Raw genomic sequence first — 26,602 nt, 5'->3', positions numbered from 1 at the left:
CCCAGCCCCAGCCCCCATGTATTTCCTTTGCTAGTCATTTTGAATAGGTAGATGGTGTATCTTATTGTGATTTTCATTTGAATTTTTCTGATAGCTAATACTATTCAACATCTTTTCATGTGCTTATTTACCTGTCATACTGTTTTAAAGTTTTCCCCTGATTCCAGAACTCATATTATTTGTCAAAATTGTAATTTTGTTCATTTTTTTCTGATGAAGAAAGTGAGTAGATAATAATGCTGTGAGAAAAAATACTCAAATTCTCAGCTCAGTCTTCAAAAGCATTTATAATCTGGTTCTCAAAAGTTTGTTCAATTTTAATGATTAAGTGTTCCAATATGTAACTTAGGCATTATATAAGTTTACAACCAGGAACTAGGAAGCAATGCAAAGTAAAAAATGTGATTTCTCAACATACAACACCTGAAAGTTCCCAGGAATAATGAGAGTGAATAATGATTTAAAAAGTGACATTTAGTGCTGGGGATGTGGCTCAAGCAGTAGCGCGCTCGCCTGGCATGTGTGCGGCCGGGTTCGATCCTCAGCACCACATACAAACAAAGATGTTGTGTCTGCCGAAAACTAAAAATAAATAAATAAATAAATATTTAAAAAAATACTCTCTATTTAAAACAAAATAAAAATAAAAAGTGACAATTTCTAAAATATATTAGTTTTTATAACTGATAGACATTTTGGTATAGTATGTTGCATTACTTCAAACTTTGCTCCTCGGTGTTTTCGAAATATTCCTCAGCTCTTTTTTCAATATTACATCAGCAATTGACAAATTTTTAACAAATATACCTAAGTAAATGGGAAACAGGAATGCCTAAGTATTCATATTTTTAAAGAATATAAATTTAACAATATGTTAAAATGGAAATCATGGCTCATATAGGACCTAATTTTTTCCCACCACCAAATAAGTGTAAAGGAATTGACAGCCCTGTAAATTCTATCATTTCATCTTAGTTAAAATAAGAATGATAGTATTAATGCCCCCAGGGCAAACAAAATCCTGATGAATTTTTTCTATTAGAAATATCTCACAAATTAATCATTACAAGTGAAATTTTCAATAATTAAGAATCACCAAAGTACTCAGAAAATTGTTAATTAAAAAGTTAACAAATTAAAATGTATTTTAAAAATTATTCATCTTTTTAATTGCATATTATACAAAAAATCTGATTTCAGTGTAAATTAGATAAAAACATAGAAATACTTATAAAATTAAGCATTAATAAGAATTACTCAATACTTTCACAAAATATATTGATTTAAACATTTGAAAATTTTGGCAAAATGTTAGTTATTATAATGTAAGACATTTTCACATACATAAGTGTATTTTAACCCATTGTTAAATTAGCTCTTATTTAATAATTAGCTCTTGAATAATGGCAATTATTAAAAATAAATCATTTGACACTACCAGGAACCTTGTTTGCAAATTTAATACTTTTCTTAGTTTCAGGTTTCCCATTTTTATCTCTACTTCTGATTAATCATGCCTTCTTCTTTTAGAACTATATCTGTGAGGGTTACCAAATTGTCACATTGAGGCCAGAAATATTTCTTGTCATCAGGTTAGAAGGGCTTTCGAATGCTAGACTGGAAATTTTGGAATGTGCTTCCATAGGTACTAGGAATCGTATAAGATCTTGGTCAGGGAAACATAATCAAAGTTAGGGTTTTTGATATTTAATATACATAGAGAGGAGAGAAAAAAATACTACAAACACTCTTACAAGTTTTTAAACATATAGATTTGAATCAAAGAAATTAATAATTAGATAAAATAAAGTGATACATGAGGTACATCAAAAGGAATGTAAAAAAGTTTGGTTATTAATGGACAAGTACAGGTTAAGAAAGAATTAATATAGTTAAACTAGAAAGAGATCAAATCAGTTGGTTTATTGGTTTGATTCATGTCTTATTTGTTGATGTGTTTTTGTTAATGCCCGTGGGGCTGGACTTAGTATAGGCCTTAATATTAAACATTATTCTTATGTGGCAATAAATACAAATGAGGGGGAAAGGTGAAAAGTAGAGCAATGTTTTAGAGAGAAATAAGCATTGGAGTTACAAATTTTTCATGTCACCTGATGCCTTGAGCAAAGAAGTATCTATGAAAAGGAGTGAGAAAGAGAAGCAGGGAGAGAAAAAGATAGAGGTGAGAAGGATCAGGAATGAGTCTTCAGCAAGTTCACTCACTTGGAAGATGGGAGTGAGAATGTAGAATCAACAGAAATTACAAAGCAGTGCTTCAAAGGGGCAAAACCAAACCATCTTGTCAAATGCCATAGGCAGCAAGAAGAATACTGATTCTACAATGAAATAGGTATGTTATATAGAGTAAAATTTCTTATTACAATACTGTGTAAGGTAAAATGAGCACTAATTGAGTTTAGCAAATATCATGTAAAAAACAATAAATGAACCTCAAAGGCAGAAGAAAAATTGCACAGAGAATTTAATAACTTGACTTTTCACAAGATCAGGCTTATTCCATATAACCCAGTTAAGATGCTGACAAATAGGAAATAATAAGAATGGTAAATAAAGCAGGAGATAATAAATGGAAATCACATTCACTGTGTATTTAAGGCTGTCAGTAAAGCATTATGCTAAGTGTTTTCTATTATTATTTCTAATCTTAGCGGAAAGATAATGATCCAGAAAAAATATTTTTATTTGAAGATTAAGGAATGAGGCTTTAAAAGATAAAATAACTTCCTTGGCCTATATGTCCATTAAATGTTGGACATTTTTTTTTTCAAATTCAGGTTGAGCACCAAAATATTTAAATCAAATAATTTACTTTTTTCCTTTTAAAAGGAGATAATTCTCAGGCTAGTAAGTTGCAAAGAAATAGTCTATAATGGAAAAAATAGCCTCACTTGAAGGAAAGTCTTTAAAGAACCAAGATCTTTGGAGAGAAAGAAGTAGTTAGGTAAAGCAAAACAAGATGACAGACACAGCGATGGTTAATGCTAGATGACCGGAACACTGTATTACGTAAAGTGTGGCCTTTAAAAATGCACAAAGTGGGAATAGATTAACACACTGAGAAAATAAGAAATACTATCTTTGTGGAGGTGATTTTATTTGGAAATTAAAGAGTGAATAAAGGGCATTCAAGTAGCAGTTTCAACCCATTCAAATTAATATTGAACTTATATAACATTGAACCAAGTCTGCATGGTTTTCTTTAGATTGGTGTCCTCTATGGGGGTGGAGGGAGAAGGTGGTGAGTGAAGAGATAGGTAACTGAGAATAGCAATTGTACAAATAATCCAATGTTAGAAATCCTGGGTGATGGTATAATTTTTCCCTACCCTGTTTATACTACACCACAATAACCAAATTATTTATTAGTGATCTCAGCATTAGAGAACAGGAGAAATCCAGGTAAAGAGATATAGAATTGAAACTATTATCACCAGAAGAAAAGACAAAGTAAAGACATAGACTTATTTTCTAAATAGCAGTTATACTAATTAGCAGTTGATAATATTTGGCTCTGAAGATTGGTCCAAAATGGTGTCTGTATAGATCAGGACAAAAAAAAAGGGATAAGAATGTGAATGCCAAATGAAAATTATTTTTTCTATATCCATTCTTTTTCAAAAAGTGATGTAAATGAATATAATGAATAGTATAGGCTTCCTAAAGTTTAAAATTTCTGCCTTCATAATTTTCAAAAAGTAACCCTATTCATAATATATACTTCATGATTATATTCTGCTTGACATAATGTTGTTAATATTATATTTTTAATATTGCTATTTTATTTAACTTTGATGAGGTTATAGTCACATTACTTTGGATTTTCAGAGAAAAAAGAATAATCTAATCAGAATTTTTTTCTAGAGAACAGTGGCATCAAACTCTAGAAATGTCAAATTACATATACTTAATACCGTCCTATTTAGATTAAGATGTTAAAAGTTATTGAAGATGTTCCATTTTATCTTGTAAATCTTAGGTCCCTCAATGAATACTATGCCAACAATATACATTCATTTTTTATGATGACAAGGAAATAGTCAGTGACTTAGTAATGCTTTTGAATTTCTATTTGGAGAGTAAATATTTTCTCCTGAAGATGCCTTTTCCATTACAGATTTTTGAGAAGAGACATTATGGGGAAATCTTGGCCAAGGGTGTGTGAATTGCTTAAGCCATGAATTGATCACTGACTATTAAGTAGGTCTTACTTTGAATACATATGATCACTTTAACCACAAGCTTCCTTTTCTGTGTCTCCTATCAGCAGTTGCAGCCTCCAGTGATCAAAGCCAGATTCCTATAATTGCTGTGTCTGTGACAGTGGGAGTCATTTTGTTGGCAGTGGTCATTGGCTTCCTTCTCAGTGGAAGGTAAGATAGGAAGCTGTGATTCTGAACTTTTGCAGCTGATCTCTTCCTTACCTTGATCTGACCATTTGGCTGTTAGGCACATCCCAACACAAATCAGGCAGCAGTACATAGGTAAATAACTTCAATGTATGATGTATTTCTTAGGCCTTGTCTTGTCCATATTAGTGCTAATTTTTAAGCACACGATTTCTCTTTTTTAGGTGTGTTGTCTTCATAGGAGTAGTATTATCTTGTTATTGTTTCTTCTAGTATTAATAAAACTCTATCTGTTCTTCAATATAGATTTTTTTTTAATTCTGAATTTTTTTCTTCCTTTCAAACATATATGTCTTTGCCTGTTTCAATTAGGGTTTCGGAAGATCTATGACTGTTCCTCAGAGATTTTTGAGGAATAGGGTTACTAATTCTATAAAGCAGATATTCTGGCAAATAAGCATTTGGCAAAATTTCTGAACATTTTCAGCGACTACTTTTCTTTTCAGCTTCTGCAGGATTTCAACTTGTCAATCGTGTTATATACTGACTTGGAGTGAATTGCATTGAGTGTTGTATTAAGAGATACATGAAATACATGAATACATGTATTTCATGTCTACATTTTTCATTTTGAAATAAAAGAGGTAGATCCCAACAGGAAGTTTTCTAGAGGTGCTTCCTGATTTTGGACTAAGTATAATCAACCTTCCTTAAAAATAAAATATAAATAAGTAAATAAATAATAAGTAGGCTCTATTCCTATAATAAACATTTTTATATTTCCATCTTTTTCATGCAGGCTATTTTTTAGGAAAAGATATTCAGTAGTGAGAGCTGTCCATTTGAAAATTTATTTTGGTATTATGTTTGATCATTTTAGAAAAGTTGTTGAAAGTCTTTATGGAAATATTTAAACCTTACAAAAATGTGCAAACCTAGTGATACTAGAAGGTCAACAAAAAAAGTCAGAAAATCAACTTTTCATATTGACTTTGTTACTGTTCTACTCATATACCGTTTATTCTCTATAAGCTGTTCAACTCACAAAAATACAGAATTAAGCATTTTTCAATATACTGTAACCTGTGTCCTGAAAAGATTTATGACTATATTCTTAAAACCAGGGAAAACACTTTGTCTTCATAATATTGCTAGTCCCCTTGAACTTGCTTTTTCTTTGTATCTGAAAATTCTATTTTTTTCTAGTTCTTGTTCATTTAAGTGTTCAAAGTTTTCTAAAGACTATATGTTGTAATCCATTGCTTACTTTTAATGTTAGAAAAGTAATTTATGCATTTTCAGAACTTCTAAGAGAGAGTCAACTTGTGTTCTGGTAAGAACAGATAAGCCCAGCCAAGCCCAACCCTGGGCTCTCTTTTGTCCCTCTTATCCTCCCTCTGAAGATACCTGAGGAGAATTCCTAACTAGTGTCCTTTATTTCTGGAAAATAAGCAGAGTTACCCATTTTTGTTTTTTTTAAAACTATTTTTTTGAAAGGATAACAAGTTTCACCAAAACAAAAACAAAAACATAATCAAATAAATCAAATGCACTTGTTTTACATAGAATTTTTTTTTGCATGAAATTTCCAGTACTTAATCTTAGATGCATAGGAGACTAAGGCAAGAGGATCACAAGCTGAAGTTCAATCTGGGCAACTTGGCTGGATCATCTCAAAATAAAAATAAAAAGTGCTGGGAATACGGCTCAGTGACAGAGTATTTCCCTAGCATGAATGAGGCTCTGGGTTTGATCCTCAATAACAAAGAAACTTTCAAAAAATTACTGTGTTGTATTGAATGTACATTTTTGGATTTTAAGGAGAAGTTGTGGTATGATAGACGTGTCTGTGCTATTGTAGTTACTTTTCATGGAAAACTTATTTTATTCTTGTATTATATACTTACACTTATTCCAAACCTCAATGATATGGTTCTTTGAGGACTTTCCCATTTTCACTTAAGGTAATGAACTGGAATTTTTGTCTGGACATACTCTTAGCCACTTTGTACTACCTAGATTTTTCTGAATTAACCCAGTTAACATTTATCAAATAAAAGGAAAACTAAATGAAGATATGGCCAGAACCTAATACAAATTTGGGAAACCTGAGTTCTAGTAAATTATTGACAACTTCCTTCCCTATTAAAGGTGTAAGGTTGTGGAATTATTTATGTTTCTTCCTCTCTCTGCTAAATCATGACTGATAAACATACGTATAAAAATAATGACATGAAGACTATCTTCTTTCTTTGAAATATCCACTTTTAGTCTCTTGAATAAGATAACATAATCAGGTATTTGCCTCTAAGTAATATATTTTTAATTAAAAATAATCTGATTTTTCATTTGTAATATAAATAACTTATTTTCATTGTAATATATAGAAAAAACTGGTATCACTTTTATGTTACATTCATTGACAATTTATAGCACCATTTGAGCCCACAGAAGATATTTCTTGAAAATACGTATTCACTGACAACTTGTATCTTTATTCAGATCAAAGAAATAATAATTGTAGGCTATTATAGCTTGAATAATGTAGAACTAATCTATTTCAAAGAAAAAAAATCAATTTTATAAAATTCTAAAATATACTCAAGGATGAAAAATAAATAAAATTTAGAGATTTTTCTAATCTTTTTAGGCTTAAGATGATTGTGTTTAAGTGCTTAGGGAATCTTCCTACCTAGATGCAGTTCAATACAACATAGACAAGTATTAATCTTGATGAAGAATGTCTAATTTTGAAAAATGGCAAAGTGATCATCTATTTTAAAGTTTTAAGTCTTGCTTAAAAGCATTTTTGGTAGAGTTCAAAATTTTCTTTTCACAACTTTCTTTCCCATTAATTTTTAATTTTTTTTTTCATGAGATTGCAAAACATTTGACATGGCCTCAACAAACTATGTCTAGTAACCCTAGGATGATTACAAATTAAACCTCTTGATATTTTCAGCATGTTGTAATTGTTCTTTGATCTTTCTCATTTATTGGTATTGACCTTGAACATTGGTAAGTTTCTTATATCCTAATTTGGTGGATTTTTTTTCCTTTTAGATACACTATTATATATATACATATGTATATCTGTATATATGTATATAATTTGTTTAGTCAACCTCAACCAGTTTTTCTTAGATTTTCATCTCCTCAGTCTTCAAATTAAATTTTTCAAAGAGGATTTTGCTGTATCTTCCCCTTTCTTTTTATTTCCTTCAATTAGATTTACTTTTTTTCTTTGTGTTTGTATATCAAGCTGAAGGTTGAATTCTGAATATTTATTACTAGATGTTCCTTATTCTAAAGTAAAACTCATATTAAAAAATTAAAACACCTTCTAGTGTAGGGAAAAGCTTTCTTCCTTGAAACTTGTTTGATATAGACTTTATGGGATTAAACATTTTCTAATATTGTGTTTCTGATCCCTTATTTATCCTGTTTGTGAATTTCATTATATCCTATGAAATTTTCAAAACTTGATCTTTGTTTTCAATTAATTTCACAGATATACTCAGAGGCAAAATACATACATATTACACCCATGTACTCCCACCTATGTTTGCCCATGCTCTTGCACATAAACAGCAAACACTTCAAGATTTTTCCAATCTTCAAATTGGAAACAACAACAACAAAACAAAAAACAAACAAACAAACAGGAAACAACTTATGAAGTGGAAGAAGAAGGATTTCTTTTTATTGCTTGTCCTTGGACATGATTTTCAGACTTCTCTCGTGTGATTTTTATGCTATGATATTTCCAACACAATAACTTTAGCCTGGGAGGTGTCTTAATGCCTATAAAAATATTATTTTGTAGGCATATAATTTTCCCTTGTTTGTCCTAGTCATGTTCAGATCTTGTACTTGGACTTAGACTGCTAACTCCTATCTCCTTCCTATTTCCCATTCAACAATAGAAAATCATTCCATTGAAATATCACAGTTTCCTGGGGCAAAAATTCATCTGAAGCCCACAGACATTGTATTTGGAGATTATGTCAACCATGTCAGAAACTGTTTTAAACAAGTAGTTTTATATAAAACTTTGATTCTTTTTTTTATTGCTTGAATATAACATTAACATTTTGTCTTTTAAAATTATTTCAAGTCTGTTGAATTAAAACATCTTGTTATTTCAAGTTCTTTCAATTAAAACAGATGTAAGTGACATGGTCTTCACAATCATCCATTACCCAGATTTACTGAGCACCTATTATATAGGAACACCTAAATAAAACTTGTGCACTAAGATTAAAAAAGTAATGTCCTTTCCTCAAAATGTTTTCATTTTATTGTAGTAGTTTTATGTGTTGAAAGAATTTCAAAGAACACAATTAAATGGGGCTAATGAAAAGATTTTTTCAATAAAATTGGAGTAATTCTCTTTATGGTAACATTTTTTTCAATTTTGTCCAAAATTATGGTCTGCTCTACTTTGAGAAATATTTGACTTCTGATTATATACCTTGAACAACTTGCATTTTAAAGAAAAAAAAAAAAAACAATCGTTTGAGAGTAAAATTTCTTGGCCAAGGAAACATTTTTCAAGTTCATTTGAACCTGAATAAAATAATTATGCAGGTGTTTTGAATGCTTAATTAGGCAAGTGCCAGAGCTCTGCCTCCATCTGATAGTAAAGTATCACACTTTCTTAAGCAAGTGCTTTTTAAAGGGAATAAATTATTCCTAAACCTTCAGAGAATCCCCTTTAATGCAAGTGGCGGAGTAATGATGTTAACAATAATAAGTATAGTCTAACATCAATTATGCATGACCTATTACAAGGTGCTGTTCTAAGGGTTTTACATATATTTCACAACAATGCCATGGCTCAGTACTCTATTTCTGTCTCCGATTTATAGCTGACAAAATTATCTTCTTGCTCTTCCTTGATTTTTTTTAAGTAAGGTCCTAATTTACCATCCCTGCCTTAGCTCTTCCTGCTGCCTAACTCCTTTGCCCAAAAGAACCACAGGACTCCCTCCTTGTTTTGTTCCTCTGCTCAGTCTCATCCTGTCGGTTGCACTCACTAAAATTATTATTCATGATTCCCTCCTTTGCACACCACAATTTTTTTTTCATATCTTTTGCTAGTTTTTGGTCTGACTCCTCAACTAGAATATAAGATACAATATGTCAAGGCAGAAGCTTGTATCTCTGCTTCTGCCCTCATCTCTCCCACCTTGAGAAGTTATTGGGGGTCTGGGACTTGGATCAAGCTCTGACTTTAGGGACTTTGCTCTTTACTATTATATTTTCACTGACTTGTAATAAACTTGTGAATTCAAACTTTCCATGTAAAATATCTGATTCTCTACTGCTAAATAAAAGAGTATTCACCTTTAAAAAACTTTTAGACTGGTAAATAATGAATAATTTATAACTTAAAATTAATGTCAAGTAGTATTTTGACACTATAAGAAATGAAAACTACATTTGGTCTTGGTGAATCTCCCTTCACATTTTACGAGAAGAGGATACATGGTAAATTGTATTCTAAGTCACACATATTAGATGTCACCAACTCCATAACACTTGTGATTGTATAGAGGCTGGTTAATTTCACTTCTGCATACCCCTGAAACTCCACCCCCTGCACCCCCCACCCCATCCACCTACTCCCTCCTGCCACCACCACACACACACACTCAGCCCTACCCTAGGTGTGGGTTCCAGTAAGTGTCCAGTGGCAGCATGGCTGGAGGAGTGAAGCTGGGCACAAGCCTCTGGATGATGTGCTTCTCACTGCTTCTCCAGCATTATCACTGTGTTTTTAACTTATTTTTATTTTTTTGCAAATGACAGAAGACAAATTCAAAATGGCTCAATCCGAAAGAGAATGATAGAACAAGTAGCTGAATAGTTCAAGAGATTAAAAAAAAAATTAAAAGTACAGTCACTGATAGATCTAGGTGCCAATCACTGATAGATCTAGGTGCCTGCTGTGCAATTGGAACTAGCTTCCTGGCATTTCACAGTACTTAAACCTTGCCCACATGTCAAGACCCATAAAACTATTACTTCTAACATAAAGCCTTCCTCAATACCTTTAGTCAAAGCATTTTCTCCTTCCACTAAAGTCTTAGAACTATATTAGTATTCCTCATAGAATTTTTAACATTTTCAACCACAAATTATTGGGCTTTTCATAAATATCTTCTTCCTTCTGTCCACCAGTAATTACTTAGAGGATAAAAACTTCTATGGCTCTCCTAGAAAACCTAATTGAATGAATATTTCATATTACCGAATTAAAGATGAACTGTGCATCAATCTCCATTTGACATGATTTGTTCATTTTTTTCCTATTAATTTTTTCCTATTAATGTAAAATTGAAAAACTTTGGAATTCTTAACATAAACATACTAGGTTTTCCCACCCCAAAATATGTATTCTTCCTAAATAGTAAAACATCATATCATCACAAAATAAATGTTTTGATTTCAATAAGTATAGGAGTTTAGAAATCTTCCTTAGCTTATGATGTTCTTTGTTTGACATGTAGACATTCTAAAACATGTTTCACCTGGTGTTACCAAACAGCAGTGGCTTTTATAAATACTGATGTAAGTAGAAATATTTGTATTTTTTTTTACTGATTCTCTTCATTTGACAAGTACCATAAATACACTAATGTATTTAACTTCATTAACTCAGCAAGAATTATGTAGTTTCTGAACTTGATAAGTTTTAGTAAGAAAATGTATTCTATGAAAAGATTTTATGGTACTATTTTATTTTACAATAATAATAAACAAATATTGGTAATCACACAGCAAATCACTGGGTTTAGAAAAGAGCTCATTAAAAGTAAATCTCAGTGGTTTATGAATTAGCAATAGATGTGACTTTAGTAAACTGTAATAAATCCAGACGTGTGTATTGATTTGAAATTTGAGAGTTGTTATCCCGTCTATTTTCTCATGATTACATGCTTTTTTCTTCAAAGGCTCGGAATCAAAAATAATTAGAGAGCAGATCATAATTTATTAATGACTGGCAAGTGGGGATCAGGGCAAAGTAATGCCAGGAAGGCTAGGAGCATAGCAACAACTAATTGCCCACTGTGGGAAGCAAACCATCCTAGGAAACAGAACCTAAGAGGGTTACTGGCTCAATTGCTCAAGACTATTGAATATCCCACCTGCAATTTCTCACAGATCAAACATATATCATCTCTGTAACTCTCAGGAATTATATTGAGGCCAACATTTCACAGGAAAAATTTTATGGTACAGGAGACAATAGGCAATCAATATCATTGATGTGCAAAGATGCAAATTATTTTAGTAAAAACAGCTAGAGACTCATAGATTTCAACTAGTACAAAACAAACTGCAAGTGAAAAGCCTAAACCACAAGAACAAAATACGCTTTTTATCTAAAGCTCTATTTGCCCAAAGCTCCTTTTCTAAAAGAATGTGATCCCTATCTGAAATAGAGAGCAGGCAAGCATGCCAGAAGATGCTGGGCTTTGGCGAAAGACCTGCCAGGTTTCTGGGAATTTCATTACATTTCTTGGAGGCCACAATTTCACAGTCTCTCACAGGAACCTGATACCCAGCTCCACAGTGAAAATCAATATCACTGCCCTATGCCAAAAGGTAGTACATCTATTCAACAAAAGAGAGTAGTTGATTTCCTGAGCCATGTCTTGTATACTCATTACTGAGAAATAGAGAGAAGTGTTCCAAATGATTTTGAACACCAGCTAAAAGCCACAAGTGTTCAAAATCTGTTCTCAAAAGACTTTACATGAACCAAAAAGCAAATGAATGTTTCTAATAGATTAGCAACTCAGTTTCCAGTAGCTGAATTATTTATTATGTCATGCAGGAGGACTGACTTCAGATGCAACTGGTAACTGTGATAGTTACAATGCTACTAAACCTGTTAGATCCCAATGATGTTGCTTAGCAAAATCCATTACTGTCTCTCATTACTGTTTCTTACTCTTCAGACATATTACTCTCTCAGAAAAGAATGGTACACTTTCACTCTGATCTTTAATATGTATTTGCTCTCAATATTAGTTGGTTTTTGTCAGATCAGTCAGGGCATATCATTTAGGGCCTCCTTCACTGCTATTTTCCTTAATGATCTGTTATATATATATATATATTTTTTTTCCTGTTTGCAAGGTCTAGCATTGGAATCCACATATCCATAATAGTGATTGTTGAGTTTTTGTTCTGGGGTCTTTCATGTGATGTCAATCAAATATGGTCAGAAGAGGAAACACAAATGAAGCTCAAGAAAACAAAGTAAATGAAGGCTCACATATCCTTGAAACAGAAGGCACAGCATGGCTTGGAGGACCACAAGAAACACTAGAATGTGACCATAAGGCAGAACGTAGAAGTGAGGGGAAAGTGTTGGCCAGAGTGTTTACTAGAGTTTCAGTAGGAAAGTCAAGGCAAAAGCAGGGTAAATAGTTTATGACTGGCTAGTTTGAATAATTTTGGCAGACTTTGGCTCATAATGATGTCTCTAATTGCCTCTAATTGCCTTGAACCTGAACCCAGAATGCTTAAGGGAGAGGAATATAGGCTCCTGAGGTATCCCAGACAGACAAAGGGAGGTGTGGGTCCAGACTGATAGATTTACATATCAAAAGTATGCTCCTGACTAAGCTTTTTGCTACCTCTGCGAATTGGCTACCCTGGGAGGGGTAGTCTTTCCCTGGTGAGGAAAGGTTTTAAAGATTTTTAAATATCACAATGTACAGAAAGTTAAAAAAAAAAAAAACAAAAAAACAATAAACAATGCAGTTCTCTTGGGCCAGTATAAATTGAAAGGCAAGAAATTTAAGAAATACAGTTGGGAGGATATTGTAGTTTTGGCTGTTGATGTTTGTTTATCTTAACTACTTTCTGTACCCTGTTTCCATTCTGGAAGGCAAGATATTATCAGGTTGACAAGTTGGGATTGCTCAAAGTCAACTACTCTCTTTTGTTGAATAGTATGCCATGTACCCCAAGTGAAAATCACTGTCAGTTCTGCTTCTGTGCAACCACTCATTGCATTGTATCTCCTATAACCCCCAATATGGTATCAGATTGTATCTTGATTGCTTCCTCTGAGTTACAATGTATCTTTAAAGGTATGATAAATGGCCACCTCCTTAAATGAATCTCCAGATTTTCTGAAATTATGAAGTCATCCTGCTGCTCCCATTTTCTCTAAGTTTTTTACTTTCTATAACTTTCAATGTTTTTAGCATTGCATTTATTTTTATTTTTATTTTTTTAATTTATTTATTTTTAAATTTTTATTGTTGGTTGTTCAAAACATTACATAGTTCTTGATATATCATATTTCACACTTTGATTCAAGTGGGTTATGAACTCCCATTTTTACCCCATATACAGATTGCAGAATCACATCAGTTACACATCCATTGATTTACATATTGCCATACTGGTGTCTGTTGTATTCTGCTGCCTTTCCTATCCTCTACTATCCCCCCTCCACTCCTCTCCCCTCCCCTCCCCTCTTCTCTCTCTACCCCCTCTACTNAGCATGAGAAGAAGACTAACATTAAACAGGGATGAGAGGTGGGAGGGGAAGGGAGAGAGAAGGGAAATTGCATGGAAATGGAAGGAGGCCCTCAGGGTTATGCAAAATTACATACAAGAGGAAGTGAGGGGAAAGGGAAAAGCATTGCATTTTATAAAGTTAACATGATTAAGCTGATTATCTAATTTCTTTCTGGTTCTTACTTTATTTTAGATATTTTTTCATTAAAAATCATAAAATAATACAAGAGAAAATGTAGAAAGAAAATCAATCATACACATACCTCCAGAAGCAATCAACATAAATATTTTCTCACATATAACTAAGATATTATGCATAGTTTTGTTTTCTAGTTTTAACTTAACATTGTGAAAAAATTCCCTGAGTAACTGAAAATGTTTTAAAAGCAAAAATTTAATGGCTCCTTGATAACTAGCATTTCTCATGTTCTCACATCTTTGTTATTTTAGAGGGCTCATTTGTATTTTATTACTTCTTTCTTTAATATCCTCAGAACAGATTCATATAATTCAAAGAACGGGTCAATGTACATGTATATTTTTAAAATCATTGACATATACTGACAAATGACCTTTCTAAGTCATTATTTCAATTAACATTCAACAGGGCATGATATTAACTGGTAGTTCACAACCTAGTCAGTCTTCACTAATTTAATAAGTGAAAAATGGTTCTGCATTTTTAATTGTTTGTCTTTTTATTTTTGAGATTTAATAGGATCATTAATACATAAGCAAAAAAGTGTTGTCCTTTGTTATTTTATTGCCTGTTTTGTCAATTGCATGTATTGATCTTTCCCCAGTAAAGCTGATGGAATCTTAGCACTTCATGTAGTAAAGATATATCATTAGAAGGGTCGAATTTTATTTGCATTTTAGTAATACTTTTTTGCATGCCATTAAAAAATTAACATTTACATTGAGATTTACACTAATATTTTCCATAGACTTATATCATTACCTGTTTATCACTGTTCGGGAGCTTTTACTGGATCTGACCAGTAGCATAAACTAAAATAGTATGTATAGAGATATTGATCAATGTATGGGCTCTGGGGTATCAAAGTTACTTTACAAATTTATCTGATTGTTCTAGTTTCATATGAGCCTAAATATGATGTATAAATATTCTTCAATTTATGATCAGATGAATTCCTGTTGGGGATTTTATAGTTAAAACTATAAATATTTTATATAGGTACATTTTTATGACTACTTACACATACATCATTTATGCACAATTACATGTATAAAGCAATTGTATTCATAATTAATCACTGTTAGGTTATATATATTAATATCATACTAAAATTGTTTAAATTTAATACCATCATAATATTTAATTTTAAACACCTATGGTCATTACCAGAATTTGTTATTTCTGTCCAGTTCTAGTAAACAAAATATACTTATATGAAATTTCATAGATTAGTATGAAATGTAACATTTAGCTTTCTTTGAAATCATTCTCCTAATATATTCAATTCTCTTATGATTATCAAAAGTACAACATTTTGTATTTTTATCATTTTATTGTACATCCACAATTATTTTTTATTATTTGGGAGTTAAATAGTTAAATTAAAACCTTAGTCCATGCAGTTTCTCCACCTTAAAAGTTTACTGCTGATAAACACAATTCAAATATAGGAAAATATTGCATGATCATAATGAAAGAAGTGAGAAACATTAAAAATTACACAATTGGCTTATTTCTTTGATGTATTTTCTTCTCTTTTAGGATCAACTCATACTTTTAATTCACAAGTGAATATTTAAAAAAAAAACATTTTATCACTGCTGTGTTTATAAATAGTCTCTTTTTTAAGATACAAAAAAAAAAATCAAGCATCACATTTTTACACCTTTGCCTTCACTTTTTCTTTCTACTTTTCTTAAAATAAATTAAAAACTAAAATAGCTAAGCCCAAACAGGTTCATCATGCTAGTCACATGCTTTCCTCCAAGAGGCATCAGTGACAGTCTGATAGATTACATTCAGCTATAACATGCTTGGGAGAGAAAAAGTTTCATGGAAGAAGCTTATAGTAATTTTAGGCTCCTAGAAATGGAGATACTTGGTGTTTGCTCATTGTGGGCATTAACCTATTGAGAAAACAGAACAAAATACCTGAATCAGTATGCGCTTTTTCAGTACTATTATTTGACTAGAAAAAAACTAAGATGGTTGGTTGTAAAGGTGAATCCATGCATTTTTTCTTTTATGTAGCTAGTGAAGATTATCTCTTCTGTAGAAACAAACTGCAACTATTCAAATGAAAAGAAACACAAGCAATTTTTTCAGAGCTTGCTGTAGAAGGATCTCAGCCAGCATCATTTATATTTGGCAGACACTCAGAACAGCCAGAATAGTGGAAAGGCTTTAAAATTGAAAAAAAGGAAGGCTTCAAGCATGCCCTGATTGGAGGTTTTTAGAATGGGAAAGGTGAAAGTGGGCTGGCTAGAGCGAGGACTTCCTGAGTGATTTGGCTTCTTTTGGTTAGTCCTAAATTTGGATGTGAGAGACAAAAAGTAAGGAAACTGCAGTTATTAATTAAGTTTCCACCATTTTATTTTATTGCTACATAGGTTGGGCTTCCTGATCTAGGTTCTACTAAGTACTCTGAGTATTTAGAACAAATTAAAAAACAGATTAAGAATATGAGATGTGAGTATCTCTGCCTGAACAAATACAAAAGTATTGTGACAGAAAAAATAAATATGAGCTGTACCTTGAGGATGAAGAGAAAATTTAAGAGTTGGTTGAGAGGATCTGATGGTGAAGGCATATAGACAAGGATGCATATGGTATATGTGGTTTTCTGAGTCCTTAGTCCAGCCTGCAAGACCTTCCACAGCATCTCCTGTGACACTCCCCAACCTCATAACCCATTCCTTCCTACTTCATTAATGGCATGAACTTTCTCATATATGAACTGATTTTTTAAAAATAAGGAAGTTAATTGGCATACACTATAGAGTATAAAAGAGCATTCTAAAATAGTGTAGGTATTCTACCATCTCTCAAAACTTCAGAGGGAGCTCTCCAGTCATCACTAAGTTCCATACTATAAATTTTTCTCTATACTACTCCTGCCTAATATAAAAAGGTAAGATTTTAAAAATATGTTTCAGATTTTAAAATTTGCTTTGGTTATTGTGGAAGTGGTAGTAGTATTTGTGGTGGTGATTTTGTTTTTCTAGAGCTAATGGTAAAGATTCTTATGAGTAGATGTATCTATTTTCCAACCTATTGTTGAATAGCCAATTTAATTTCCAGGAATTCTATAATTTTGGAAGGTATTTATGGGGAGATCAGAGAAGAAAATACACCTTTCTAATTAGAATTGGCTCTTGTAGGGCTGGGAATGTAACTTAATGGTAGGGTGTCTCCTACCATGAATGAGACCATGGGTTTCAAATAGGTCCTGGTTTATGTTATGTGTAAAGATGTGTAATTACATACATATATGATATAAAATAAATTTAAAAAATTAAAAACTGAAACATCTCAGCACAAACAGGTTTATCATGATATTCACGAGGCATACATGTAATATATAAATATATATATATGAGAAATATCTTTCATACAAAATATTCACCACTTCTTGAAGGTTCCTTCCTGATAACTCTGTGGAGAAAATTGAGTATGCCTTCAAATAATTTTGTTGAAGTCAGTGGTCAAATAGGTAAGAAAGGCAAAATGATAATGTTGAATATAAATAATTTTGCACATTTTTCTTATTTTGTGAGTTATTATGATTCCTAGAAAATCCAAGTAGATAATATTGAAATACTGAAGTAAAACAAAAAAAGGTCTTGAAACACACAAAGCCTACAATTAAGAGACACCTGTAAAGATAAATATTAGGGGAAATTTGTTTAAATTGCTAGAAGTCAGGGCACAATTTTCATTTACTTAGAAAAACCAGTCTTCATTTGTAGATAATGTAAATTAACCTTGCAAACAAATTGCAAGATAATTATTTAAAGTGTTTACCTGAAAACAAATTGTTTGTAAGCACATCCAGTTACTTTATAATTTCTTTTACTAAGTAGACCATTAACAGGTTAATTATAAATCTTTCCCTTTTTATTCATTAAATAAATTCTCCCAAGATGATTATAAGATATCATTCAATAAAAGTATTCATTGAGTATCTATTGAGATATGAAATATGAGAAAAATTTAGAATCAACTAAAGGCCATTAAACAATGATGTTTTAGTCCCATGATCAAGATGTTCTGATTTAATTGTTCTAACATAATGCTTGGGTATTATTTTGCTTTGTTTGGTTTTGGTTTTTTGTTTGATCTTTAAACATGTCTCCTTTTGTTTCTAATCTGTAGCCAGGTCTAGAAACAGCATATTATGTGTGGGTAGAACATTTTTGTTGTATAATTTCTCTATTCTTAAAAAGTATTACAAATATTCTCAGTACATATTTGCTAATAATGAAAATTATTATGTCTGTTACTCCTGCAAAAATTTACAAAAGGCAGTTAATATTGAATGAATCTATTTTGAGGTAAAATATAAATTTGATTAAGCAAATTTTACCTAGCATGTTCAGTAACATGTTCTAGTTGTATCAATATCTTTACCTGGTAGAATGATTAAATGAAATAAATGCAGAGAATCATCATTTAAGTATTGCTTGGAAAAAAGCAATTAAAGTGTGATATAAATATATCTCACCTAAAATGGATTTGTGTTTTTGGCTTTCATTTAGTTTGATATTTTAGAATAAGAAATAAGGAGAGTTTCTGATCCCAGAGTTAAAACACATTAGTTTCTTCTTTATGATTGCCAATTTGTCTTTATGACAAAGGTATGGTTGCCCATCGAACACATAGGTTTGTAGTTTTTTTTTCCTTGAAACATATAATTTATTTCAATTTTTATCTCAATCATTTATATGATTTAGTCTCTATTTTACACATGTATTTGAATAATAACATACTTTTGGTCATTGAATAATTTTAAGGCTCCCTTTTAATGATTTAAAACAAAATTAGATATGTTTTGCTATATTAAAGGCTGGACTGGTGTGAAGGTGTTTGAGTCTTCTGTGCAATTAATTGTAAAATAATTAATCAGAATTTTTTAAACAGTACAGACCAGTGAGTGAAGAAAGATAGGTCTATTATAGGGTTGTGCCTGAAAACTTGTCACATTTTCAGTGGGGGAGGGATCAGGAGGAGGCAAGAATAAGAGAAAAGATGAAATGAAAGGTACTTAGGATGAGAAAGGACAAAACAAAACAAATGTGTACCCAATGCTGTAAGGCAGTGATTGGTTCCCACATCTTACTTAGGCAACTTGTTCTCTGAAACTTCCTGGAAAAGGTGTTTTGTTTCCTCTCTTTGAACCCCAGAATTCTCAGCTCTGTCACAAATCATGTCATAGAACATTTCAGGACTGAAACAAGAAACACAACTAGAAAGCAAGACATATGATTGCCAGACTTCCAACATCATAAGGTAAAACTAAGAAATCTATTAACCTCTTAAATCCCATATAAGAGGACTGGTACTCAGTTTTTGGTAGAAGGTTCTTGCAATTAATGTAGGGTTTCTCATAACCATGGGTTAGAAGTAATATGCAATATAGTAAGATGAAGGTGGACAACTGAGAAAGAAGGTAAAAACTGTTATTTACTATCAAAATTTGCCTAGACTGGGGCTTGGATATTGCATATATAAATGGATATAATCTTTTGGATTTTAGGAGTAAATCCTTGCTCATGTTGTAGAAGTGACATTATCTTGAGGTACTCAAAAACACATTCATAAAAAAAAAAAACAGAGAAGAGGAAAGGAAAGAGAAGAAAAAATTTTCTCTTCCTTTTTTTCTTTTTCTTTTCCTTTTTTTTTTAACCAGTTAGCATTACTTTCTCTCATAAGGTAGAACAATTTTACTCTTTGGAGTGAAAGTTTGGTGAAAGAGTTGAGTTTGTGCCCCACATATATTATCATTACATCTTTTATTCATTTCTCAGTCTTAACAAAATATCTGTGGAGTATTACCCTGGCATCATTAGGAAAGTTGTTCTATTTCTTAGGACTGAGAGTCAAGGAATTAATTTAAATATTAATAAAGTGTTAGTCTATTCAGGCTACTATAACAAAATACCAGAAACTGGATGACTTATAGCCAACAGAAATGTATTTTTTTCATAGTTCTGAAGGCTGGGAAATCTAACAAAGATTTTGGTTTATCTGGTTCATAGTAGGGGCTCTTTCAAGTTTGCTGATGCTTGCCTCCTTGCTATATGTTCTTAAGGAAGAACAGGAAAGGGGCCTCTCTCAATGGGCCCTGGTCCAATCTAAGAGAACACTAGCCTCATAATCTAATCATCTCCCAAAGTTTACAACTCCTAATTGTACCAGGAAGTGATATCAACATATGAATGGACATCAATATATGAATAAAATTATTTTATTGAAAAAATATTTTGTTGATCATTCAGTTCCTTTAAAATCTATGTCTAGCCTCATGTATGTAATTTGCACCCTATAATAATTTCCTAGTGTGATATTATTGTAATAATATCAGTGAAAAACTTACACAGTGCTGACTGTGAACCCTGGACAGAACAGAGAGATTTACATGTATTATGAAGACATTCTTCAAAACAACCCTATCTGGTACAGTTTATAATATTATATTATCTTTTGTCAATAATTAGTTTACTCAAAGGTGTACATTAATAAATGGAGATATCCAGGACTGCACTGTTTGACTACAAACACCATGGTCTTTATTTTGCAACATAATAATGTCAAAGTATGAGAACATTTTTATTACTCTTTGATAGATTTTGAAGTACAGATGTTCCTCTGCTTGCAGTCAGGTGACTTCTCTACAAGCCTATTATAAGTAGAAAATATCATAAGTTCAAAATGCATGTAACACAGCTAACCTACTGAGCATCATCATAGGTAGTAGCACCAAAGTGCACTATAGAGTACTGGTTGTTTACCCTCAAGGTCACTGAGCTGACTGGAAACTGGCTTGTGTTCTTGCCCAGTGTTTTGAGAGAGTATCATATAGTATACCACTACGGAAAAAAATAAATAAAACTTTAAACTACAATTTCTGTTGAGCATGTATTGCTTTTGAACCACCTTATAGTTGAAAAATTGAAGGTGGAACTATTGTTAGGTTGAGGACCCTCCATATGATTTTCTAAAAGTTTCATGATATGTTTTAGTATCTTTGGTCACTTACAAGTGTGGCACTATCTACATTGATTTTTTCAGTACTGAATACTATCATTTATTGTTGCTTTATTTTAAAATGAGTAAATGATACAGTCTTAGTTTTCTTCATTTTAACAATTATAGTGAAAATATTTTCTGCCTAATCAAAGTATTTTTGTGAACTTACTCTTCCTGTCTTTCTGTCATTTATCTAGTGGCATCTTACTGCTTTACTTATCCACTATATGATCACTTGTTTAAGAAATTAAATCATCATTTATCCACAGCTTGCAGTCTTGCTTCTCTGATGTAGTATGTTTGAGAATCTCTTCCCTAGAGATATAATCACCTTGCTTCCACGGGAGGGAGGTTATCTTGCTTACATTAGCACATTTCATACATATATTGATCAAGGTTTGGCTAAACAATTTCATTCGAATCTTCCTGGGTCCAGAAAACTTCTGTTATCATGTTTTAATCTTCTGAAGGATAAATCAAAGTATCTTGTTAATAACAAAGACCAACAGTTTTTTTTTTAATGATAATCTTGAGGGCTAAACTATTTTAAACTTGGATAATAATGATCTTGTTATAACTGCATCCAGTTACTTACAGAGTTCCAGGTGCTAAAAACTAATGGGAATGCAGATGTACCTGTGTTGAACCATAGCTCACAGAAATTAGATTGGCTGCTATTTCTAGCACATTTTGGTTTCTATTTCTGTTATCTCTGATGCTTGTAAGCATTTTCAAGTGCATATATGAATATTTATTGATAAAGGAAAGCATATTTTTATACCATCTGGTGCTAAGGTGTTATAGTAATAGCATCCTCAAAATTTATCCCAAAATGCTTATTTGGGCAGTTATTATTCAACTTTACATTTTCAGAGAAAAGGAATGTAAGTTTTAATTCTCTTAAAAAATGTTAATGCTTTGACCACTGAATCCTTAGAAAATGTAAAGAAATGATTTATTTTTAAGATACTTTGGTCATTTTGTATTTATATGAATTGATCTATATATAATGGCTGAGTTATATTCTAAATGGGAATATTAAACATGGTAATATCATATGGATCATGAAAAAATCATTTCCTCTAAGATCTATTCTACTACATTGATTATATTATTAAGAGTATATTATTGGGCTGGGGATATGGCTCAAGCGTTAGCATGCTTGCCTGGCATGCGCAGGGCGCTGGGTTCGATCCTAAACACCACATAAAAATAAAGATGTTGTGTGGACTGAAAACTAAAAAATAAATATTAAAAAATTCTCTCTCTTTCTCTTTTTTCTCTCTCTCTCTCTCTAAAAAAAGAGTATATTATTAAGAGCAGTAACTAATATTTTTATTCCAAAATATATGATAAGTTGAAAACTGATCGAAGTACAATATAAGTAATTTCTCATTCTTTTTTTCACAAAACAGATAAGATCCATTTTTATCACTATTTTATAGATTCAACCTAAACATAGTCTAGTTACATTCTAGTTACTTAAGTTACTCCCAGTGATTTATCCAGAGCCTCTTAAAGCAATCCAAAGAAAGCATCATTGGAAAACCTAAATCAATGTTTGGTAAAAATAAAAGTGATTTTGCATGCCTTCAAGTCTTTTGATTAAATTTTATCAAAATAATAAAGTAGAATTCTATTTATAGGTAAGATGATTTAGATTCTTTAGGACTAAAATATGTGAATTTGTTGTTCTAGTGAATTGCATGGCAATGAATGTGTGTGATGTGTGTATGTACCAATTTGAAGACAGAATGCTTATAATTTTTCAAGTTAAGAGAATTTAATAGAATGTTCTTATTATTTTTAAAATCATTGAAGTTTTTCTTGAATATTGGAATGATGAGCAATATGAAACCAATCCTATTAGGTAATGTCCAATCACAATGCAGTTATTTTTCTAAGCACAGATCTGTATGAGTTTATAAACTGCAAATTCTCAGGCAGAGGCAAGTTTGTCCTTTATGAGGAATTTCTTACTAAAAACCGATCAATACACTTGTCAATAATTAGTAATAATTTATTGAGTTGGAATTCATGGATATAATTAACAGATGTGTGCAAACTTGTATGTGTTAGTAGATATGAGTAAATTGAGATGATTGTGTTGTTATTAACAATTATGGTAAAACGTGGTTATTCATTACATTTCAACTATGAAGAAAACCTAAAAGATCAAGGAATCATCTTCATTCCAAGAAACTAACACTCTAAGAAATAGGGTCAAACTTTTTTAAAAGGCCAAGTGGTAAATGTTTTAGCTTTGCAAGCCATGTGCCTTTGTCAAACCTATTTTACTCTGCTGTAGCAGCACTGAAGAATCCATAACCATCTTCTAATGAGACTGGCAAACTTCCAGTAAAACTATATTTACCAAAACACATGGTTTCCTGGATTAGGCCCATGGGCCATAGCTTGTCTGCCTCTAATCTGAGTGCTAAGACAAGGTAGAAGCTATATAAAGTTAACTTAAATACAATTTTAGTAATTGTTTAATACATCAATGAAATAGGTGTAAATATAAAAAAAAGTTATCTATTTTATAAAAGTTTTACCTATTCATATAGTATCTTAATATTTTAATATGGTATGACTCTGGTTTTTAACATATCTGCAATGCAAATTATTATTTGAAATATTCTTTAAATTATCATAAGTATTAAAATTGAAAATAGTGTCATAGTATCCCTATTGCTTATAAGGATTCCATTTTAGTGACAGCCAAACCCACAGATACTTAGTAAGACTTAAAATTAGGACGTCACAAATGCTGGGGGAATAAGGTATAAAACATTGTCTACTTTTCCTCTGAAAATGATCCATTGGAATTTGATTTGGAATTAGTAGTCTGGCTTTATTAACATTTGCAAATTCATTGGGTATTTATATTTTATTTTCTTCCCTTTATATAAAATAAAGTCGATATATTTCAAGTAAAGTTAAAAAACAATTTTTTATAAAAGCCTAGACCTGCTGGTATATCATTACTGAGATTATCATTACTGAGTTCTCATTACAATTCTCTTGAAATCAGTTTAAATGCTATTCATAAAAGTAAACCAAACTGAATGCATTGAAGCACTAAATAACTTCTGCCATAAGTTTTCATGGTTTCTATGAATAAAGTTCACTTTATTGGAGAACTTTGTATTTACTGGAGTTTTTAACATGAATATATGGAAAATTAAAAATAACCTTGTACTTTGCAATATGCAGAAAAGTGAATGGATTATAGACAACTTGCATTTTTAATACAGCTATTGCTCTACAAATACATAAATATACATATTTAGAGTTGCATTTTTAAAATCTGAAATGTAAATTTAAATTGGAAGCCTTCTATAAGTGATTGAAGAAGTCACATAAGCATAAAATTTTCAATATGCTGTGATAACTAATACCACTGGCAATATGAAATCAGTGGTTCAAATTAATAAGACCTATTACTGGAAACTTGCATGCTGTATGAAACACATGTATTTAAAAGGTTATTTAGAATGACTTCCAAATGTAAATTTGGGGGAAATTTCTTAAGGAAAGAGATGTTTAAATGGGCTTACATATTTATTTATATATCTATATATTTAATTGCATACAATTGATTAAAGTATGTTGGCTCATTATATTTCCTATTGAATAATCATTTTAAGTAAGATAAAAATAACTAATGTAACTCTGTATTTCTTAAATCCATAAGTGCTTCTTAAACTGAAAGCCATGGTGGAAAAACTTACTATATGCATTTAGAGATTTTTTATTTTGATGAGCAGACACTTGAGTAAATCCAGTGTCTTTTTCTATATTTGAGGGAGTGGGATCTCTTCCTTATCCTGGGCTCTCTTGTTTGCTTTTCAGTTGCTGCGAATGTGGCTGTGGGAGGGCTTCTTCCCTGTGCGCTGTTGCCCATCCAAGCCTAATATGGTTAGTGTTCCCTCCCGCTTTCACTCCCACGTGATGTCCACCTCTATGTATTACTGTCAGCATTCCTTTTCTTTCTCCATTTGTGTACATTTTGACACTTGGTGCACCAGTTACACTTTAACAGTGAAAAAAGTAGATGAAACTGGTTCCCAAAGGTAAATCCTAATAAGTGATTTCACAATAAATTATTTTAACTAAAGTATTATACATATAGCACATCATCCCTATGTCAAGCATTCATAGTTCTCTTCTGAAGCTTTTACTGAGATTCTGATTTGAAATAGAAAGTTGTAAGATTATAGCATCTGTTCCACATTTAACATGTCACTGTTTTTGTTGTTCCATTCAGTATAATCCATATCACATGTGGAAGTACAGTACTACTTCTGTCAAGGTTAAATCACCTTTTCTGTCTCCCAGAAACATGGAATGACCATAATGTAATTGGGATCTTCAATTGTCATACTCATTGTGGATACATGTGGCATTGATATACAAAACCACATATAACTTTAAATGGTTTACCTAATTTTATTAAGCTTGAATTATTTCAGATATTTGAAGTGATATTCCTATTTTGATACCACTGAACAAAAATATGTACATTTGTGGAATCAGTGTCTAAGTGGTATAGTCTCAATTATTTATGAGTTAAAATTATTAAGAAATACCTGGGTTATAACAATAACACAATAGACTGGAAAAATAAGACCTGAGAACTCTCATCCTAGGTTTTGGGAAATTCCTACATATTACTGAGCCACTTTATAAAAATTGAAGTACTCCAGGTAATTCCTTTATAAAGAGTCTAAAGCATTGAATTATTTTATTGAGTTCTCATTTGTTATCAAAATTTACCAAGAAACAATTTTTAAAATGCCTTTAAAAGAATTATAGAGTTTCTTTCATAACATCATTTAAATTGGTTTCTTATATTCCCTAAGTTTTATTACTTTTTGTTGAAGTAAAAAAGCTTTGTAAATGAGTGTGCACACATGTGCACAGATGAGAAATGGTGGAATGGATACCAGAAATATTTGGATCAAAGAAGAGTAAAAAAACACAGCCTGATGTAAATCAAAGATCTTTCTCTCATTCTCTTGAAAGCTTTGTATTTGAAAAAAAAAAGTTTTGAAGTTAATATGAAAGCACAGATTTTTGTGTATCATTTACTTCACACAGGAATATCTTCTGGACATGAGGCTTCAGTGACAAAACAGATAAATACTGCAATCTGACAATAGCAAAACTATAAAATGTAAATGACTTTACATTGTGATTTTTCTACTGTGCTATGAAAAAATACAACATAGTTGTTAAATTGCCTATTCTACCTCAGTCTCAAGTACAGTGTTTTAAGAGATAACTTATCACTAAATTAGAATAGATAGAATTTACATTTTAGAAAGAAAGAAGACTGATATCCATGCCTATGTTGAAGTAAATATCAAAGAAACTTAACTGGGAACATGAACATTAATGAGCCCATGACTTAGTAAGTATTAGCAAAGATGAACTTCAACTAGATTGAATTAAT

At 31.5% G+C, this 26,602-nt stretch overlaps 1 protein-coding gene across 10 annotated transcripts in view; it reads left to right on the top strand.

Moving 5' to 3' along the window:
- Positions 1–26,602, top strand: part of Epha5 (EPH receptor A5) — a 339,772-nt gene that overhangs the window by 258,387 nt on the left and 54,783 nt on the right. For 3 of the 10 annotated variants that reach the window (XM_015482150.2, XM_048784578.1, XM_015482146.2), the window contains 2 exons: positions 4,286–4,391; positions 25,000–25,065. In XM_015482150.2, coding sequence (XP_015337636.1) covers positions 4,286–4,391; positions 25,000–25,065 — 172 coding nt within the window. The remainder of the gene's footprint in view (positions 1–4,285; positions 4,392–24,999; positions 25,066–26,602) is intronic. The other 7 variants (XM_048784581.1, XM_048784579.1, XM_015482148.2 and 4 more) reach the window with 3 other exon arrangements.

Source organism: Marmota marmota, unplaced genomic scaffold, assembly GCF_001458135.2.
Source record: "Marmota marmota marmota unplaced genomic scaffold, marMar, whole genome shotgun sequence".
Lineage (NCBI taxonomy): Eukaryota > Metazoa > Chordata > Mammalia > Rodentia > Sciuridae > Marmota > Marmota marmota.
Note: the sequence above shows the minus strand (reverse complement) of the source record. Positions and strands in the feature narration are given on the sequence as shown.